We start from the raw sequence: 21,045 nt of genomic DNA on the forward strand, positions 1-21,045 counted from the left end.
AAAAAAAAAAAGTTTTGCCTTTTTTTTTTTATTTGCCTCCTGGTTCTTTAGAGTGCACGCACATCATGTTTTCTAGCTTTTGTCCGTAACCATGATGATTAGAAACTTTTTTTTAAATGAAAGCTGAGATTTTCTTGCAATCTTAGGATTCCAGCAACTGGGGCTTTAAGAAAAAAATCACCAAATATTATGAGACTCATAATAAAATTGCAAGAGGCATCAACACTGAAAATATGTACTATCCTTATTGCTTAAATTTTCTACAACTAATAGGAATGTTACAACTTTTTATCAATTATTCAGTAATGTGATTGAAGTTACAATTGAATTTGTTCAGTTAAAATAAGGAAAAGGGCCTGTGTTGTTAGACTTCTCCAGGGAAGATATTCATTGGTTTCTAAAAGGTACATATTTAAAAGTTTTAAAAAATGCTAACATGTATTTATTGTATACAGTGTTTTCATTTTGGACTTATGTTTATTTAAACATATTTCATTTTTTCTTTTGTGCTGCTACATAAACAGTTTTTAAGATTTTAGATAGTAACACCAGATTATTAAATAAAAGAAATAGTGCCAGCCAATCAAACAGTAGCTCCTACAGAGCCCTGTCTCATTCAAAGCATGCCTGACAAAATACTTATGTCCACTACTTAGCTAGGTTAGCCATACATGCACGTGCAATCAACCTACATCCTCTCTGAATGTTGGCATAAAGTGCTACACGTTTTTAGCAAACAACATGTTAGAAACCATATTGCATAATTCCACAGCCAACAGCTGACCTATTAGGCCAAAGTGCCTCAAAGCACTTAGCAAAATTAGGTAAGCATGGGTAGTTCCATATTTCAATAGATTTAAGTCAATTTGTATGAGAGGCACTGTGCTCTAATCACAGATTAAGGATGTGTTTCCAGGTCTGCCACAAGCTTCCTATGAATTCTTCTGCAAGTCACTTTCTGAGCTTCATTTATGCCCATCTAGAAAAATGTACCTTTGCATATGCATAGGCTAGGAGGGAATTTTTTTTGTGAGAGATGCAGGAGGAATTGTCATTTTATCAAATTATGGTGGTTTTATTCAACTTTCAGAAAGTACCTCTGGCCAGGTTGGAAGTTGACAAAGGAAATATTCTTGGTCACCATGTTTTTCTCTCTTGCAGTTTCAATGACAGAGAACCAAATCTAATTTTCAAATAATGGCAATTCCTTAAAAGCTTTACTATTCCCGCACTTGACAACTGCTCCTTGCATGACCCAACAACAAAATCTACCCATGTTTCAAAAACTGTGATTGTGTTGACTTTGTCTTAGATTTTTAAGTCTTTGGTTCAAGTACTGCAAACTGATCCATATGGATGGACCCTCAATATCCGTGTAAAGCTCCACTGAAGTCAATGGGATCATATCAACACAGGAGATCCACCTGTGCAGATCACCTTACAAGATCAGTACTTTAGATTGTAAGGTTATTAGCTTCTTCAGCATGCATATGCTATGACAAGGCTAGTGCCCCTTCAGGATATCAGTGTATCATAATGTTATTGCAGACACCTGCTAGACAGTACAGCCAAGCGAATAATTCATAACAAATAATTTTGTAATTGAATATAGCCTCATTTTCTTCTTTAGGAATATCTATAAACAGATCACAATTTCCTTGAATTTATCGAATGATTTTTTTTCAACAATTTTTTTTAACTCGATGGACTGATCACAGGTTGCTTCAAATCTAACATCTCAACATCTGAAATTCAAACTAGGTTGCTTTGTTTAAATTGGTCAAATCAGTCACAAGGTATTGTTTCTGTTTTTTGACTTAATGAGGAAATACTTGCACATGCAAATTTAAAATTTTGTTTCCATAAATACTCATCAATGTGACTTTGAAATATGCTTTCTACAAACATCTGTGCTATTAAAACTCTATTTCTCCTAGTGTTTTGGAAAGCAAACACAAAAGGAATTTAAGAATGGCTAAAATTAATTTAAAATCCTGCGAAATGCTGAGAGCCTCCTGCATGCTGCTGAGTGCCTTCTGCTCCCACTGTTGTCAACGGAGGCCACTACAGGGACTCAGGACTTCACAGTACTGCTGAGTACACATAATATTTTTTGAAATTTTCTCTTAAAGTAATCAGTGTCATCTTTCATGATCTTTGTGATCGTGATAAACTAGAGTATATACCTGTTTCAACTTGAATATCCATGGCTTGAAAAACATTTATAAATTCAAGTTGCAGCTGTTTAAATTCAAACGTAAAGGTATACAAGGTTGCAGGCATCAAATGATCCCACTCAGAGAAGACATCATTTTGTTGTATAATCCGCAAAGTGTTATTCAGTGAAACTGAAACTGAAAATTCACTGGCTAGAATACTCCAGTTAAAAGATACTGTAGTACTTGTCACAAGTGTTTTGATACTGTTGCCTGAAATTCCACCTAACAGAGCAAAGAAAATTATATACTTTTACAATAATTGATTAATAAGTACAATACATATGTTAATTTTTACACACTGTATAAGAAACAAGTGTATTTCAGGAAGGGATGAGGGACACACTACAATTAAAACAAAAATGTATTTCCTGTTTAGCTGCAACTTAAAACCAACCAGAACAAGGAAGCATGGAATTGCACACTAAAATAGTTTCTAACAGTATGTAAACATAAAATTGAAATAATCACTGTATTCAGTAGAAAGAAATGCAAATAAACTTAGAAAGCATATAAATAAAAGACAGTGTGAGTATAAAGGTGTAAATTCTGTAATGCAGCTTGGTTCAATATTTATGAACAACATATGTTGGCCAAGAGCACAAACATGGTAGCACCACAATCCTGAGAAATACTGAGACTCCTGCATGCTGCTGAGTGCCCTCTGCTCCCACTATTGTCAACGGATGCCACTACAGAGACTCAGGACTTCACAGGTTTAGGTCACAGATCTAAATTTAAATCCTGATTCTGGTCTTTCATTTCCAGATTGGCAAGATGTTGGAATGTCTTAGAGGTAATGCTTTAGAGAGAGACTTTTAAAAGCACTTTTAAAATCAATGGGAGTTGTGCTCCTAAATTCTTTAGGACTTTTTCAAAATCTCCCTCTTAAACTCAAGAGGTTGCAATCTATTCTTGCTACTACTGCTGCTGCTGAAGCTCCAATTGAGTAATATGGGTGGTGACCCTGACCTATTATGAAACTGAAATTAAAGCCATGAGTGTTAGTTGATCAAACAATGATATTACTGCTTAGACCATGGTTTCTTTTAGGGTTCACTAGGGAGACACAAAGAAAATCATTCAAATGTTCCATAGGATTGAGGGCCTCATGATTAGAGCTGAGTGAATTTTTTTGAACAAATAGTTGATCCACCATGCAGCTTCAGGCTGACCAAAACTATCTGTGAATTCAGGCCAAATGTTTCAGCCAAGGGAAAAAAAATATTGTTTTTAAAGTCAAAATGTTGTTTTGACAGTTTTGAACTGAAATGTTTTGACTTTTGATTTTGAAATTACATTTTGTTTCAAAATTTAGCTTGCTTTATTTTAAAAAAAGAGCAAAATATACCCAAAATCTAAACAAACAAAATGTACACCAAAAATTTTGTTTTGGGTTTAACAAACCATTTTATTCAACCTGAAATGATTTTTTTTTTCAGTTTTTAATTTCAGCAAGAAAAATAAAAAGTGTCCTTTACGGGTTGACTCAAAAAAAATTGTTTTTCATTTGAACTGAAAAAATCAATTATCTGTTCAGCCATACTCATGATACCTTAATAATTCTTTGCAATTAGGGTGAAATTCAACCCAGGCAGAGTTACCACTTACTACCCATTTTAGGGTTTAAATGAAGTTAACTATTGCCATAATACTTCATGCAGGCCCTCTGCACTAGTGTGAATTACACCCCTACAAAACCTACTTTCCTCCCAGTGTCTCCAAGAGCTTTATAAATATTAATTAATCAAGATTCACAAAATCCCTATGAAATAGTTAAGTATTTTTGTACCCATTTTACAAATGATAAACTGAGGTACAGAAAAATGAACTGACTTGAACAAGGTCTCAAAAGAAATACAGCCTATGCATACAGCTACGCTGAAGAAAAAACCCAGCAGCAGCCAGGTACAGCCTGGGTCAACTGTGGGCTCTGAGACCTGGTTAGGGTGAAGGATCACAAAGCCCAGGCTCCAGCCCAAACAGGATCATCGACACTGTTATTTTTAGCTCCATGGTGTAAGCCTGAGTTGACCCAGGCTCTAGACTTGTTGCCTCGGGGGTTTTGTTTGTTTTGGGGGTTGTTTGTTTGTTTGCAGTGTAGATGTACCCCAAGGGTCAGATTTGCTTTCCAAATCTGGCACCTTGCACCACTCAGGCAGCATACAGGCTGGAATCTGACTGCAGCTGGCCTCTGAGAATTCCCCCTGATGTGGAGGAGCTATTATCTGGCATAATACCACAAGCAGTTCCCTGCTGAATTCCCCTGCCTCCCCATCCCTAACACACACACTCCTGTGCTAAAAATCTGGCCCAATAAGTCTGCTCCCTAATTCTTCATTCTAACCACTAGCCCACAATCACCTTCTCCTCTTCTCCATTCTAGATGAAGGGATGTCAACATGAAAAAAAACCAACCAAACCCAAGTACAATAATTAATTTCAATTTTTACTGTAGATATAATATTACACCCTTAAACTGGTCTACAATGGCAAGACTATCAATAACTTTGCTGTTGGCCCACTTTATAATTCATTTCTCTCAGGGAAGTACATCTCAGCCACAAGTAAAAAAAAAAATAAAATAATAATAAATAATAATAATAATAATCACAAGACCACTGTTTTTGCACCTTGTTGGTTAACCTGATCATTACAATACGCAACAAGTTATTGTGAAGATGGTCTTCCTTTAAATCAGGGAAGGAATCCTGGCCCAACTGAAGTTCATTGAAAATTTTCCATTGACTGTAATGAGGCCAGGAGCTCATCCCCTATCTTTTTATTTTATCTTCAATAATAAAGTAGTCTATGATGATGCCAAAAGGTATTTTATGTTCTATTACTTACGTGTCTTAAATGACTTTACACTTAAAATTGCCCCATTCTTTATTGATTCTATTGTGACATCATATTTCTTTCCTTCTTCTAGCAGAATTATGGAATTCAGAGGTTTTAGCACAACTGAAGAAATGTTTTCTACAATCTGAAATTTAAAATAATTTGTTGATTTAATGAGATGTTAATGTAATACAAAAGAGAATTAATAAAAATCATCTCTAGTGTAAACGGGGTACTTGCATTTTAAAAGAGGATATTAATCAAATACAGCAGTGTGTCAAACTATTTCCTCTCAATTCAACTATGAAATATTCAACAAATATTTATAAAAAAAAATATTTATGGCTGTTTTGAGTCTTTAAAGCCCAACCTTGTATGGGGGGAAGGGGAGTGGGAGAGGGAAGGATGATGTGAGTTCTGCACAGATGGGAGTTCCACAAGGCATGTACGAAATAATGCCTCCTAGACTGAGCACCAGGAAGCACAGCAACTGTACCTTTTTAGGAGAGCTTAGTGTCAAATGGCAGCATTAGCCTCACACAGCCCTTGACTCAGCAAACCACTTATGCACATGCTTAACTACGCAAATGCTTAAGCCTACCCCTATTCAGCGAAGCACTTAAAGTGCATGCTTGAGTCCCATTGGCTTCAACTGTGGGCACATGAAGTCAATTGCGGAATTGGGTACTAATTTTTCTAAACTTTCACTCGATCAATTAAACTATGGCACATTCATCTCTGTTATTTAAAATCAAAGGCCATTTTCTACTGGCACATAAAATTTAAATAAACGGAAAACTATTTACAGCTCAAAATTATGAAATAAATAGTTTACTTTTTGATGGAAATCATCTGTAAGCTTATATGTTACAACATAAAAGTCTGGATTTTCTCCTTTTGGGAACTCAGACCACACCACCGAAACTGCTCTAGTGGATTTTTTCACTTGGTCACAATCTAGACTCTTTGAAACCTGCAATACAAAAGTACACAATATGTATTTTAACAGAACATGCAGTAGAAGTAAAGCAAATTTGAGGAAATGATTAAACTCTTTCTATGGTTACTTGTTCTGTTTACATACTGCCATTTACCATTGGATTCTACCCAGACCAAAACTGCCTGTCCAACTGCGATGTCCTTAGAAGCTCCATTATATTCACAGGTTCTGCAGATACAGATACTAATGACTTCTCTTCATCTCAGATGTAGCTAAGTAACATCAGCTGTGGCCCAAACCCACTCCATTGTCAGGAATGCAGTCTGTGATTCCAGTATGGCAATTATCATCATAGGAATTCAGGCAGGGAATGCACTCACGAAGTGCTACCTCACACTGGTACTCATCCAGGGAATAATTTTTAAAGGCACTGTAGATTATGAGGATGAGCAGAGAGCTCCTTTGTGATGCTCAAATGGGATTGTTTTGATTGGGAGAGTTTCATAGAGCCAAAATTCCACTCTGAAACTGCAAGTTTTGAGAGGGAAAGAAGAAGAGGCAGCTCTGCTTAAATCAAGAAAACTGTCCTCAACAGAAATATGTAAAGCTGGGCAAAAAATGAAAAAAAAAGTATTTGAAATATACTATGAAATTCATCAAATAAATTGAGCAGCGATTATTATTCTGCCAGCTGTAATAATGAGGGTAGGGTTTACTGCTCTCTCCGAACAAGCAATGTGGAGTAGTAGGGTTAATATAGTGCTGAGAAGAGAGCTCCAGTTCCTTTTAAGTTTTGCTGGTTTTGTTTAAATATGGTCCTTGGGACCTGAGCCCCAAACCTCCCAGATTCCCTGGCTCCCACCCTCAGAACATAGTGAAGAGTTTACTTTATCCTTAGTAACCATCCCAGCCTCTGCACATCCAGAATCAGGAACAGAAGTGTACATGAAGTGGGGAACTAGCTTACTTCTGCTGAACTTCTCACTCACCCTTCCTGTGCAGAGCTGTTCTTATGATAGAAACTGAATCATTTTAAGATGCAAATATTTTACTCCTATTATTTTAATGATACATTTGTTCTTACAGGACTTTGGTTAGACCCATTCAGGAAAACAGACCCCTGCTGATTTTGGGTCTGACCTGGAACCAAAAACATAGGGGGCTCATTTAGTATCTGGAGATACAAATCTGAACCATGTCTGAAATTCTAAGGAGTTTGGGCCTGAACTGCCAGTCTCTATATTAGATATAATACAGGTTAGGGTTATTTAAAGATTTTAGCACTTTACCTGTTTATATTTCCATTTACCTTGAATGGAATACTCGAAACAAAAACCCAAAATGTATCTCAAAAAAGTCATAGCCTGAACTAGTAGCAACCATTCTACTCCACAATAAAAGCTAAATCTAATTGTATTGTATTGATTGTATTATGTGGTGTTATACTGCAAAGTGATGTATTGTAGTAAAAACTGAACACAGAATGTAAAAGGATAAATTTTCCATATAGCTTTGCCCTTTGTGAATACATCATGATATGGTACTCAGTTTGCTGTTTTAGGGTCATTTGTTATGTCTAATGCCAAATTGACATGACTATGTAAATCTTCTAAGATCTTAATAATAATTCACATTCGAAGTATAGTTTACATTTCACAAGAATGGTGCAAGCCTCTTCTTGGGAGCCAAGGAATCCACGTTACACTGACATGTGTGCCATAAACAATAGGGTTCACTGAGAAGTTAGATATGCTCAGGAAAAGAATAATAGGCTTTAAAACTATACTTGTAAAGCAAGCTGGAGAAATGCAGAAATTTACACTGAAAATAATGTAGTGAAAGTTCTTCATTCTGAACAGAAGAAAATCAGCTTTGAAATGTAACAAGCAATTCATACAATTGGTAAGATTTCTGTAAATGATAGATTAGCTCCTTCCATTCCAACTTGTGCTCTGTTTTGCATGGTGGCTTCCTGCAACTGCGATAAGCAAATATACATTGTTAGATCAAAAACAAGAGCAAAGCATCTCACAATATCAAATATAATGGAAAACCTACCAAAAATCACTTAATTCTTCAAATTTACAAATGTATTCAGATATTCTACCATGCAGAACTTGTGATCATAAAGGACAAAAAGGGACTTCAGCTTATAATTTTCCTTCTACTTCTTTTTCCAAAAACTATTTTCAATATTTTGAATCTCATTTAGGGTCTTATCCGAAGTCCACTGAAATCAATGGGAGCCTTTAAACTGACAAAAAAGGGTTTAGGCACAAGTCCTTACACTTCATTTTCACCACCTACCTACCTACCATAGGACCCAATCATGTTTCCACTAAAATAAAAGGTAAACTTTCATTGACTTCAACAGCAGCAGAGTCGGAACCACAGAGTGGTTACTATACATTACAATTTATTGTGATGGTTAGAATGACAAAAAGGAGTCTAACCAGTAACCATAACTTTGCACACTTCAATTAAAACATCAAAGAAAAAAATTCTTACCTGAAATATATATTCTAACAGCAGCAGCAGCAGATTCATTTTGTCCATATGGAAAGAAAGTTTTATAATCCCAGTGTTTATTATGTGTCTGAATTTTAACAGCTTCAAAACAAAATTATGTTGGAATATTTTAAGATAAAATGAGGAGGAAATTAAGATAATGAACATGCATGTTAACACTTTATATTGATATAACTGAAGTTCAATACTATTCTAGATTTACACTCCTCCACTATGGGCCTGGCTCTTCTTGCCTAATGAACTCAATGACAGACTCTTATAGACTCCAATGAGCTCTGGATCAGTCTCCTCCCTCTTATACAGCAGAATTCTCACCTTCAAAATGATGTTTATCTTTTGCCTAAATAACGATTACAGGATCAGACATTATATTGGATACATCCAGGACCAGCTGTTGTTTGTTTTACTCCCACAAGGGTAATTTTAATGAGTCTACATGTATGAGCAGGATTTGGCCCCAGATTTAGGGCCTGATCCAAAACTCAGTGAAGTCAGTGGAACTCTTTACCAGAGGATGTTGTGAAGCCAAGAATATAACAGGATTAAAAAAAGAACTTGATAAATGCATGGAGGATGGGTCCACCAATGGCTATTAGTCAGGATGGGCAAGGATGGTGTGTCCCTAGCCTCGGTTTTGCCAGAAACTGGGAATGGGGAACAGGGGATGGATCATTGATGCTTACCTGTTCTTTTCATTCCATCTGAAGCACCTAGCATTGGCCACTGTCAGAAGACAGGATGCTAGGCTAGATAGACCTTTGGTCTGACCCATTATGGCCGTTCTTAAATATCCTTTGCTGGCTTCAGTGGAATTGGATCATGCCCATAATGCACACTTCTTGTAAGTTACTTTTAAACTATTGTTTGTTAGAAGTACTGCACTGAACTCACCTGTACATTCTATCAACATAGGCAATATTTTGTCTCTTAAGGATGCATCATCAAATACAAAGTGCACATTAATGGGTGTTTTTACAAAGATGTCCAACAGCACCAAAATGAATACAATTAACTACTAGATGACTACATAAAATTATAGTAAATGATGTAAAATAACTTGTTCATCAGAAGAGACGTCATACACCCACACACAAATGTGTATGTACATCATTCATTGGAAATTGCTTTAATAATTTAGACAAGCATTAATAGAAAATTCTATTCTAAAAATGTAGCAGATATACTTCCAAATTCACACACATTAATCCAGCATGCTTATTCAAAAGCATTTTAATTCTGCAAGCACCGTTGTGTCAACATCAAAAAGCTTAAGTGTGCCCCAAATCTTAGCAAGCAAGATGAAAATAAAGAAATGTCACTGTTTTGGCAAGGCAATCCTTCATTACTGCAATCCTCAACACTATGAATTTTAAAACATTCACCTCCTAAAAGTGACCTTCACTCAGGCCCCAGTCCAGGAGCCCTTTAGGTAGATACATGATTTGAAGCTGGAGCAGTCCCCGCAATCAGTCAGTGACGGTGTGTTGAAAGTTATTACTCTGGGGCAGGCACAGATTCTGCCACCCTGAGCAGTAACTTACGCTGCCAACACAACTCGGCTAACAACAGTGCTTCAGGATCGGGTCCTACATGAGTCAACAGCTAGGGCCGGATTCTGCTCCCTTTCCTCAGCCTGGCAATGTGTTACTGCGCCAGCCGCTATTACTCACACGGAGGAAAGGCAGCAGAATCTGGGCGCAGTCGTTGACTCATGCAGGGCCCGATGCTAACGCCCTGGAGGGGCAGAACCGGAGTTTTGAAGGAGGCAGGACGCCGGGACTAGATCTGTTCTTACAGCCCCTCGGCCCTTTGCAAACACCCTCGGGAAGCGGTGTCTAAAGCCCTCCTCCAAACAGCTTGGGGACCCTCCAGGGCTCCCTGTGCCGACCCAGCTCCCCGCTCCATGCCCGCCGGGCGGCAGGTGCGCCGGGGCCCGGCTCTTCCAGCAGCGGCCCTTGGGTGAGGCTGCCAGGCACGAGAGGAGGCCCGGAGCCGGCGAGCAGCTGGAGCCGACGCCGGCAGGGAGCTGAGGGCGGGGAAGGAGGGCGCCCCGGAGCCGGAGCCGGAGCCGGAGCCTGGCGGTCCGGGCCCCAGCAGCGCCGGGCACAGCTGCGGCTCCCGGCCCCTGCCCGCTTTGCTCCCGGGGGCAGCGAGTGCATCCTCGGCCCCTTTCACAGGCAGCCCGGCTCCCCGCCCGGAGGAGCCGCAAGAGGGCGCCGCTGCCCAGGCCCGCAGCGAGCTGCGCGCGGGCCCCACCTGCTCGCCTGTCCGGCCGCTGAGTCCCGCTCGCTGCCCTGCCCGCCCGGCCGCCCGCCATTTGTTCCGGTGCTTGGTGCCCCGTTCCCTGTGTTGGGCTGCTGAGGGGAGATCTCCATGGAGACGCGGGGAGCGGGCGAGCAACAGGCTGTGCTCAGCCTCAGGGCGTGGCGGGAATCTCAGCCAGGCCGTGCCCGGGGCGGGGGGCGGTGAGCGAGCTCTAGCACGGGACGCTGCTGCCCCAAGAAGGAGCAGCCAGGGGACCCCCCCTCTCTCCGCTCCTCCATCCAAACGCAAGGGTGCGCCGGTCTGGAGCCCGATCCCCGAGCTCGGACAGGTGCTACCCGCGCCGTCCACTCACCTCTGCCCATCTCCTCTCTCTCAAGGGCGACTGGCCAGCCTTGCTCCTGCCCGAGTGAGTCTAAACAGCGCCGGCTTCCAGCTGCGGGTCGTCTCCCTGCTGTAGCGCGGCGGCTGCGGGTGGGGAGCCCTGGGGCTAGAATGGAAGCCGAGTGATTTTTTAATGCCCATTTAGTGCGAAGTTTTCCCTGTGGGGGGATAAGCAGCTTTGCACAAGGGTTCCACATTCCTCCCGTCTTCCCCAACGTTTTAGGTGCACTCTGTCCCTGGGCTTGGCTTCTCTCCCCCATGTTACTGCCGCTGAACGGGAATGTGAAGAACCAAGTGCGCTGACACGATGCTGGTCGCAACGTTGCATCAGCACAGACCAGGGGTACCCCGTGTCCCACCAAGTATCAGCTGCTCGATGCTTAACCTCGCGTCGCCTAACCTTCCAACGGCTCACTAAAAGAGAGTTGACTTCTGTTTTATCCCGTATGCTTCAAAATCATAGACATTCTGCGTTAAGGGGAAATGAACCTTTTATGGCTAAATGCTTTATTATTGCAGAATTAATATGTTGGTATGAAAATAAAAAAAATAAAGGCTGGACTAGAGCCTGGGTCAGGGAATTATAATCTAAATGTGTGTGCTAAGAAACTAGTCTGTTTCCTAATGCTGAAACTAGCACTGGGGCTAACATATGCTACTAGTAGCTGCAATATAATTTGGCATTTTTGTTAATTTATTGTATTACTTATCAGTAATATGATTTACAGTCATATCTGAAATACAGTTCTGACTGCTGTAAATTCAAGAGAACAAACAGAATGGATGTTATTTATGTTTTCTTTACTTGAAAATAAAAACAACTCCAGCCCAACAGTAAGAAAAGGAGTACGAGTTGCACCTTAGAGACTAACCAATTTATTTGAGCATAAGCTTTCATGAGCTACAGCTCACTTCATCAGATGCATTTCCACTGAATGCATCCGATGAAGTGAGCCGTAGCTCACGAAAGCTTATGCTCAAATAAATTGGTTAGTCTCTAAGGTGCCACTAGTACTCCTTTTCTTTCTGCGAATACAGACTAACACAGCTGTTACTCTGAAACCAGCCCAACAGTGTCGTTTTAGGGGTCTGTTTGTTTAAGTATAACACTACAAATGTCAAAGGTGTAAACTGTTTAAAATATTACATTAACTGCTTTTAAGAAATACTTTTATCTAAAATGTATTTTAGATCTCCAGAGTATATTTCTGAAAATCATCAGTAACAGAGAGAATCAGAAGCAACTATCATACCATATACTTTCAATTAGTGAGATTCAGGATAAAAAAAATGAAAATTATTTTTTATGTACATTTAGTTGTCATGAAGGGTACTAGACTGAAATCATTTAGGAATTAAGTCTTCCATTTATCCGCAGAACAGATTCAACATGAACATTGATGCAAGCTTCCCACATTGTCTCAATAGTGTATATTACCTACAGAGAGATCAGCTCTAGAGATGAAATTATAATTGGGGTCCTATTCAGTGCCTATTGAAATCACTGACAAAATTCCCATCGCCTTTCAAGGAGCAGAATTGGGATCTGATTCTCCATAGTTATTCAGTTCTTTGCCTCTCTGCTGAGGCTACTAGCAGGGCTACCAATGAAAACATCAACAAACAAATAATAGGGCTGGGCCCACTAACTCATGACACAAAGGCCACTGAAAAGCCCCTCAGATAGTAATGACTTTTGGGGACCAGCATCCTTGGCTGGATTTGAACCAGTGTTCTAAAAAAGAAAATCTCCTGTGCTGTGAGACATTCAGCATCCCAGCCTTCCAAAAATAAGTTTTAAAATGGTAGTTAATTCTGTTAAAAAAACCATTGAAATTAAGTCTTAGTTTCATAATGGATAATATATAAACTCAAAAATTGAATATTCTAACTGCTAGATAAATCAATCAAGGTATAAATAAAAATAAGTAGCCCTATCAAACATGGACAATTCTGGACGCACATTTCCTTATGTGGTTATGTCTTCAGGTTCTACAGTCACATACGGTGCAATATTTCTGTATCATGAGATATTCACTGGTCATGTTACATTATAGGATTTTTCTAAGAGCTGCACACAACACTGAACTTGTGAAGTAAACAACAGTGACATTTTAGTCAGAGCTTGCATAGCTTTTGAGTAAACCAAGTGACCTAAATTTCTGCTGCCTAAGAAGTTTTGGGCTTACAAATTCCCTGCATTCTCCAGGTCTCGTTGACAAAAACAAAAAAAGAAACAAGTGACCCAAGTTGCTGTGATTAAACCAAATGGGCAGTTTTAAAGGTATTTTATTAAAGCCCCACTCAATAAAGTGTGTATGTGTGTGTGGAACATTCCACTTTAATCAAAAGAGTACTCCCCAAACAAATATTTTTCTTTTATTCAGCATTTCCAGCAAATGTTTAAGTTTGAGTTTTTCACCAGTATAGTGCCCAAAATGTAACATAAGAACTTGTATACAACCTTAACAAGTTTAGTTCTCCCAAACTCTTACTCAGAAATAACACCAGAAAACACAATAGAGCTACTTAGGAAAGTAAAAATACTAATTGTATATTCATAGTTTTGCAGAATTGGGGCCAATCCTCCATCCTCTGAAGTCAAAAGAAATTCTGCCACTGAGTTCAATTACATACAGGATCAGGCCCTTTGTTTGTAAGCAGGAGTGCCGTGGAGGCAGGTAAAAGATATAGTTCCAAAATGGTCAATAGGCATTCAAGAATTTGTGAATAAATTTGAAGTTTCTCATGGATTTTGAGATATGATGTCCAAAAAAGTATGCTAACAATTTGCCAATGTTGATTTACTCCTAATTTTTCCAGCTTCCATACCTCAGAAACTTTAAATGTAAATAGTGAGGGGGGAAAACACACACACACACAATCCCAATTACAGATGGGCTACTGTCTCTCTGTAGCAATGCCTTAGAATGTACTTTAATTAAAGTATATGAAATGGATGAAATCTATTCAAACCACATAAAGCTTAGAGTATTCAGGCATTTATGTGGAAGAAATGCAGAATTGTTGGCAAGGTGAAATACAACCCTTCCAAACCAGAGCTAGGGAACATGGCTGCTAGTCTCCCCATCCTACCTCCCACTTCCTTCAGGTACTACTCCAGCCTTTGAGTTGAAATAGTGGCCACAGCCCTTTTGTGCCAGTTGCACAGGGAGCTGGGGCCACTGGATTTACACAGATGTAGATATGTGACCCTGCCTCATTTCCATTATGCTATTCTGTGAGAGAATGGGCCTGTGTTGGAGATCCTTTCCATAGCACATAGGTGATGCACAGGTGCACCTGTCTTACCACAAGCACAGCCCTATGTGGGGCTTTAGTACTGCAGAGGCCCTTGCACCAGTGAATTACCCCCAATAATTTTTCCTCTTCAGAGCGGAATTCTGAATGCCTATTACTCAGTGCACTACAAAGTAATTTACAGATGAAGTAAAATTATACAAAAAATAATCCATCACTGGAGCAGGAACTGGTCCAAGAAAAGGAAAAAGTTTGCTCTAGATTTTCAGCGAGGATCTGATCCAACTCCCATTAGCTTCAGTAGTTGGAACAAACCCTGAAACTAGGAAAAAGTCTTTTAATAGTCCCCATTACATATCTTCATGAGACTAATTACAAATCTTTAAATGTCTGTACATCTAGTGTAACATAAGACTCTGGGTTATAGCTGATGTTTATAGGAGCATGTGAGGGTTCAGAGTAGCAGTCGTGTTAGTCTGTATTCGCAAAAAGAAAAGGAGTACTTGTGGCACCTTAGAGACTAACAAATTTATTTGAGCATAAGCTTTTGTGAGCTGCAGCTCACTTCATTGGATGCATTCAGAGAGCTTTTCCCCCCTTCCCCCCTACCCCCCAGCTCTCCTGCTGGTAATAGCTCACCTTAAGTGATCACTCTGGTTACAGTGTGTATGGTAACACCTATTGTTTCATGTTCTCTATGTATATAAATCTCCGCACTGTATTTTCCACTTAATGCATCCGATGAAGTGAGCTGTAGCTCATGAAAGCTTATGCTCAAATAAATTTGTTAGTCTCTAAGGTGCCACAAGTACTCCTTTTCTTTTTAGGAATATGTGAGTTACTTAAGTGAGCTCTAGCTTACGAAAGCTTATGCTCAAATAAATTTGTTAGTCTCTAAGGTGCCACAAGTCCTCCTTTTCTTTTTAAAAGACATGCTGTATTTTTAATTAGTTACATTGGTATTGATTCATTGCAATTCAAGTGATTTTTCAAAATATTATGTTTATTGATAACTCTTTAATTACAAATAAATGCTAAGTGTTACAAAAACATTTTGTATACAAATGTATCATTTACCATTTCAATCAAAATTTGGGGGAGGGATAGCTCAGTGGTTTGAGCATTGGCCTGCTAAACCCAGGGTTGTGAATTCAATCCTTGAGGGGGCCATTTAGGGATCTGGGGCAAAAATTGGGGATTGGTCCTGCTTTGAGCAGGGGGTTGGACTAGATGACCTCCTGAGATCCCGCCTCAACCATGATATTCTATGAAAACACATCAAGTGTTCAATGATTAAATCTCTTGTATCATATTTAAACTTGTAGCATTATTTGACAAACACTAAATACATTAATAAGTATTGGCCCAATTCCCTGTAGATATAAAAATAAGATTCCTATCTCTATATGCCAAAACCTCTTGACAACATTTTCTTTTTTGAATATTTGTCCTTCCAATATATTGCACTGTTATACAAACTTTGAATATAGGCTAACAAATGAAAGTAAGTTATGTTTATAATTATGGTCATGAACTCCTACAGCACTAGCGAGGCACATTTTGGTTCTAGGTCCCAGTATGTAATGTTTTAGTAATAACAAAATATCTGTCACACAAGTCCTAATTCCATAGCCTTATATCTTTGTGCATATGACTTCATTCAGAAGTTTACATGAATAAAATGAGCAAGATTTGCTTCTGTGAGAGAACCTGAATCCTATCCATATTTATAATGCTGTATTCTACTTAACCATCTAATTTGCTCACACTGGATGTGTTATCTGCACTGGATGTGCTATGTTTGTCTTTCTTCCACAGGACAGAAGCGACTTTGTCTGTACAAAGTGTAAGCTGGTCTCCATATTGGAAGAGAAGGTTCAAGGTCTGGAGCAACAGGTATCGACCCTGCGTTGCATAAGAGAAACTGAAGATTTCCTGGACAGATGTCAGGATATGCTTCTATGGGCACAAGGTTCTGAAGATTCAGAGCAGACTGCACATCGGGGACAGGAGGATGGTGAAGAAATTTGGCATCATGTGACCTCCAGAAGAAAAAAGGGGAACGTCCATGTACCAGCAACGCAGATACAGGTAAGTAACCATTTTCATGTTCTCTACACAGGTGCTAATGCAGAGAGCGGACCAGATGATACGTCTGAGGGAAGGGAGCAGAAGGAGACTCCGCCGATTGGAAAGGCATGAGATGCACTGTCCTAGGGTTGGGGGTTCCATGACCACCACTCCCAAGAGAAGGAGGCAGGTGGTGGTGGTCGGGGACTCTCTCCTCAGGGGGACTGAGTCATCTATCTGCCGCCCCGACCAGGAAAACCGAGAAGTCTGCTGCTTCCCAGGAGCTAAGATTCATGATGTGACGGAGAGACTGCCGAGACTCATCAAGCCCTTGGATCACTACCCCTTCCTGCTTCTCCATGTGGGCACCAGTGATACCGCCAAGAATGACCTTGAGCGGATCACTGCAGACTACGTGGCTCTGGGAAGAAGGATAAAGGAGTTTGAGGCGCAAGTGGTGTTCTCGTCCATCCTCACCGTGGAAGGAAAAGGCCTGGGTAGAGACCGTCGAATCGTGGAAGTCAACGAATGGCTACGCAGGTGGTGTCGGAGAGAAGGCTTTGGATTCTTTGACCATGGGATGGTGTTCCAAGAAGGAGGAGTGCTAGGCAGAGATGGGCTCCACCTAACGAAGAGAGGGAAGAGCATCTTCGCAAGCAGGCTGGCCAACCTATTGAGGAGGGCTTTAAACTAGGTTCACCGGGGGAAGGAGACCGAAGCCCTGAGGTAAGTGGAGAAGTGGGATACCGGGAGGAAGCACGAGCAGGAGCGCGTGAGAGGGGAGGGCTCCTGCCTCATACTGAGAAAGAGGGGCAATCAGCGGGTTATCTCAAGTGCCTATACACAAATGCACAAAGCCTGGGAAACAAGCAGGGAGAACTGGAAGTCCTGGCAAAGTCAAGGAATTATGATGTGATTGGAATAACAGAGACTTGGTGGGATAACTCACATGACTGGAGTACTGTCATGGATGGATATAAGCTGTTCAGGAAGGACGGGCAGGGCAGAAAAGGTGGGGGAGTTGCATTGTATGTAAGAGAGCAGTATGACTGCTCAGAGCTCAAGTATGAAACTGCAGAAAAACCTGAGAGTCTCTGGATTAAGTTTAGAAGTGTGAGCAACAAGGGTGATGTCCTGGTGGGAGTCTACTATAGACCACTGGACCAGGGGGATGAGGTGGACGAGGCTTTCTTCTGGCAACTCGCAGAAGTTACTAGATCGCACGCCCTGGTTCTCATGGCAGACTTCAATCACCCTGATATCTGCTGGAAGAGCAATACAGCGGTGCACAGACAATCCAGGAAGTTTTTGGAAAATGTAGGGGACAATTTCCTGGTGCAAGTGCTGGAGGAACCAACTAGGGGCAGAGCTCTTCTTGACCTGCTGCTCACAAACCGGGAAGAATTAGTAGGGGAAGCAAAAGTGGATGGGAACCTGGGAGGCAGTGACCATGAGATGGTCGGGTTCAGGATCCTGACACAAGGAAGAAAGGAAAGCAGCAGAATACGGACCCTGGACTTCAGAAAAGCAGACTTTGACTCCCTCAGGGAACTGATGGGCAAGATCCTTTGGGAGAATAACATGAGGGGGAAAGGAGTCCAGGAGAGCTGGCTGTATTTTAAAGAATCCTTATTGAGGTTACAGCGACAAACCATCCCGATGTGCAGAAAGAATAGTAAATATGGCAGGCGACCAGCTTGGCTTAACAGTGAAATCCTTGCTGATCTTAAATACAAAAAAGAAGCTTACAAGAAGTGGAAGATTGGACAAGTGACCAGGGATGAGTATAAAAATATTGCTCGGGCATGCAGGAGTGAAATCAGGAAGGCCAAATCACACCTGGAGTTGCAGCTAGCAAGAGATGTTAAGAGTAACAAGAAGGGTTTCTTCAGGTATGTTAGCAACAAGAAGAAAGTAAAGGAAAGTGTGGACCCCTTACTGAATGAGGGAGGCAACCTAGTGACAGAGGATGTGAAAAAGCTATGTACTCAATGCTTTTTTTGCCTCTGTCTTCACGAATAAGGTCAGCTCCCAGACTACTGCACTGGGCAGCACAGCATGAGGAGGAGGGGACCAGCCCTCTGTGGAGAAAGAAGTGGTTCGGGACTATTTAGAAAAACTGGACATGCATAAGTCCGTGGGGCCGGATGCATTGCATCCGAGAGTGCTAAAGGAGTTGGCGGATGTGATTGCAGAGCCATTGGCCGTTATCTTTGAAAACTCGTGGCGATCGGGGAAGTCCCGGACGACGGGAAAAAGGCTAATGTAGTGCCCATCTTTAAAAAAGGGAAGAACGAGGATCCTGGAAACTACAGGTCAGTCAGCCTCACCTCAGTCCCTGGAAAAATCATGGAGCAGGTCCTCAAGGAATCAATTCTGAAGCACTTAGAGGAGAGGAAAGTGATCAGGAACAGTCAGCATGGATTCACCAAGGGCAAGTCATGCCTGACTAATCTAATTGCCTTCTATGACGAGATAACTGGTTCTGTGGATGAAGGGAAAGCAGTGGACGTGTTGTTCCTTGACTTTAGCAAAGCTTTTGACACTGTCTCCCACAGTATTCTTGCCAGCAAGTTAAAGTAGTATGGGCTGGATGAATGGACTATAAGGTGGATAGAAAGCTGGCTAGATTGTCGGGCTCAACGGGTAGTGATCAATGGCTCCATGTCTAGTTGGCAGCCGGTATCAAGTGGAGTGCCCCAAGGGTCGGTCCTCGGGCCGGTTTTGTTCAATATCTTCATAAATGATCTGGAGGATGGTGTGGACTGCACCCTCAGCAAGTTTGCAGATGACACTAAACTGGTAGGAGGGGTAGATACGCTGGAGGGTAGGAATAGAATACAGAGGGACCTAGACAAATTGGAAGATTGGGCCAAAAGAAATCTGATGAGGTTCAACAAGGACAAGTGCACTTAGGACAGAAGAATCCAATGCACTGCTACAGACTAGGGACCGATTGGCTAGGCAGCAGTTCTGCAGAAAAGGACCTAGGGGTGACAGTGGACGAGAAGCTGGATATGAGTCAACAGTGTGCCCTTGTTGCCAAGAAGGCCAATGGCATTTTGGGATGTATAAGTAGGGGCATTGCCAGCAGATCGAGGGACGTGATCATTCCCCTCTATTCGACATTGGTGAGGCCTCATCTGGAGTACTGTGTCCAGTTTTGGGCCCCACACTACAAGAAGGATGTGGAAAAATTGGAAAAAGAGTCCAGCGGAGGGCAACAAAAATGATTAGGGGACTGGAACACATGAGTTATGAGGAGAGGCTGAGGGAACTGGAATTGTTTAGTCTGCGGAAGAGAAGAATGAGGGGGGATTTGATAGCTGCTTTCAAATACCTGAAAGGGGGTTCCAAAGAGGATGGATCTAGACTGTTCTCAGTGGTAGCAGATGACAGAACGAGGAGTAATGGTCTCAAGTTGCAGTGGGGGAGATTTAGGTTGGATATTAGGAAAAACTTTTTCACTAGGAGCATGGTGAAACACTGGAATGCGTTACCTAGGGAGGTGGTGGAATCTCCTTCCTTAGAAGTTTTTAAGGTCAGGCTTGACAAACCCCTGGCTGGGATGATTTAATTGGGGATCGGTCCTGCTTTGAGCAGGGGGTTGGACTAGATGACCTCCTGAGGTCCCTTCCAACCCTGATATTTTATTCTATGATTCTATGCTCAAAGTTTATGGAATGTTTAGCATGGTCTATATACTCATTAAAACTCTAGGTGAAAACCTGGCCCCACTGAAGTCAACATAAATTTTATCACTGAATTCACTGGGGTCAGGATTTCACCCATAATATTTTATATGTTGCTGCCACAGTCATTGTCTCAACTGGCTAAAGTGATTGGTTCCTGTTTCTGACTATTTATTGTATCTGCCTTCCCTACACAGAATAAAATAGACAAGCAGTATTCCAAAAATATATCCTTGTTGCTACGGTAGCAACTCTATTATGACCATTAGATGAATATTATTTCTTTATAATGATTACATTTTTATAATTAAGGTTGCGTGTCTGTCACGGAAGTCATGGATTCTGTGACTTTCCATGATTTCTGTGACTTCCACAGCTGCAGCGGCCAGTGTGGCTGACCCCAGGCCCATCCAAGCAGCTGATCTCAGGGCCAACCCCTGAGGTGGCCCCAGAGACAGCCACACTGGCCGCTGCTGGAACGGCCCCACAGCCATTTGCACTGGCTGTTGCTGGAGCGGCCCCAGGGACAGCCGCATCAGCCGCTGCTTGGACAGCCCTGGGCAGCTGGTCCTGGTGACCACCCAAGCAGCGTCTGGCCTCGGGGACCACCTGAGCAGCAGTCTTGGGGGCAGCTGGAGTAGCGGCCGGTGGGTGGCGCCCCAAAGCTGCTGTGCCCCAGGGCTCCTCCAGAGCTGCAGTGCCCCAGGGACGCTATGATTTAGTCAGTGGTATTTATAGTAAAGATCATGGACAGGTCATGGGCCCGTGAATTTTTGTTTATTGCCCATGACCTGTCCTTGACTTTTGACTAAAAATGCCAATGACTAAATTGTAGCCTTATTTATGATAA

General features: G+C 41.4%; 1 protein-coding gene across 1 annotated transcript in view; it reads right to left on the reverse strand.

Annotated features, from left to right (window-relative positions):
- PTPRQ (protein tyrosine phosphatase receptor type Q) overlaps nucleotides 1-10,327 on the reverse strand; it is a 207,080-nt gene extending 196,753 nt beyond the window's left edge. Inside the window, exons 1-6 of the mRNA XM_074941974.1 lie at nucleotides 9,909-10,327; nucleotides 8,506-8,607; nucleotides 7,895-7,975; nucleotides 5,893-6,030; nucleotides 5,067-5,202; nucleotides 2,187-2,441 (exon numbers count right to left, since the gene is read on the reverse strand). Of these exons, the coding sequence (XP_074798075.1) occupies nucleotides 2,187-2,441; nucleotides 5,067-5,202; nucleotides 5,893-6,030; nucleotides 7,895-7,975; nucleotides 8,506-8,553 (658 nt within the window). The 5' untranslated portion in view covers nucleotides 8,554-8,607; nucleotides 9,909-10,327. The remainder of the gene's footprint in view (nucleotides 1-2,186; nucleotides 2,442-5,066; nucleotides 5,203-5,892; nucleotides 6,031-7,894; nucleotides 7,976-8,505; nucleotides 8,608-9,908) is intronic.
- Between the last annotated feature and the right edge of the window lie 10,718 nt (nucleotides 10,328-21,045).

Source organism: Natator depressus, chromosome 1 (assembly GCF_965152275.1).
Source record: "Natator depressus isolate rNatDep1 chromosome 1, rNatDep2.hap1, whole genome shotgun sequence".
Taxonomy (NCBI): Eukaryota; Metazoa; Chordata; order Testudines; family Cheloniidae; genus Natator; species Natator depressus.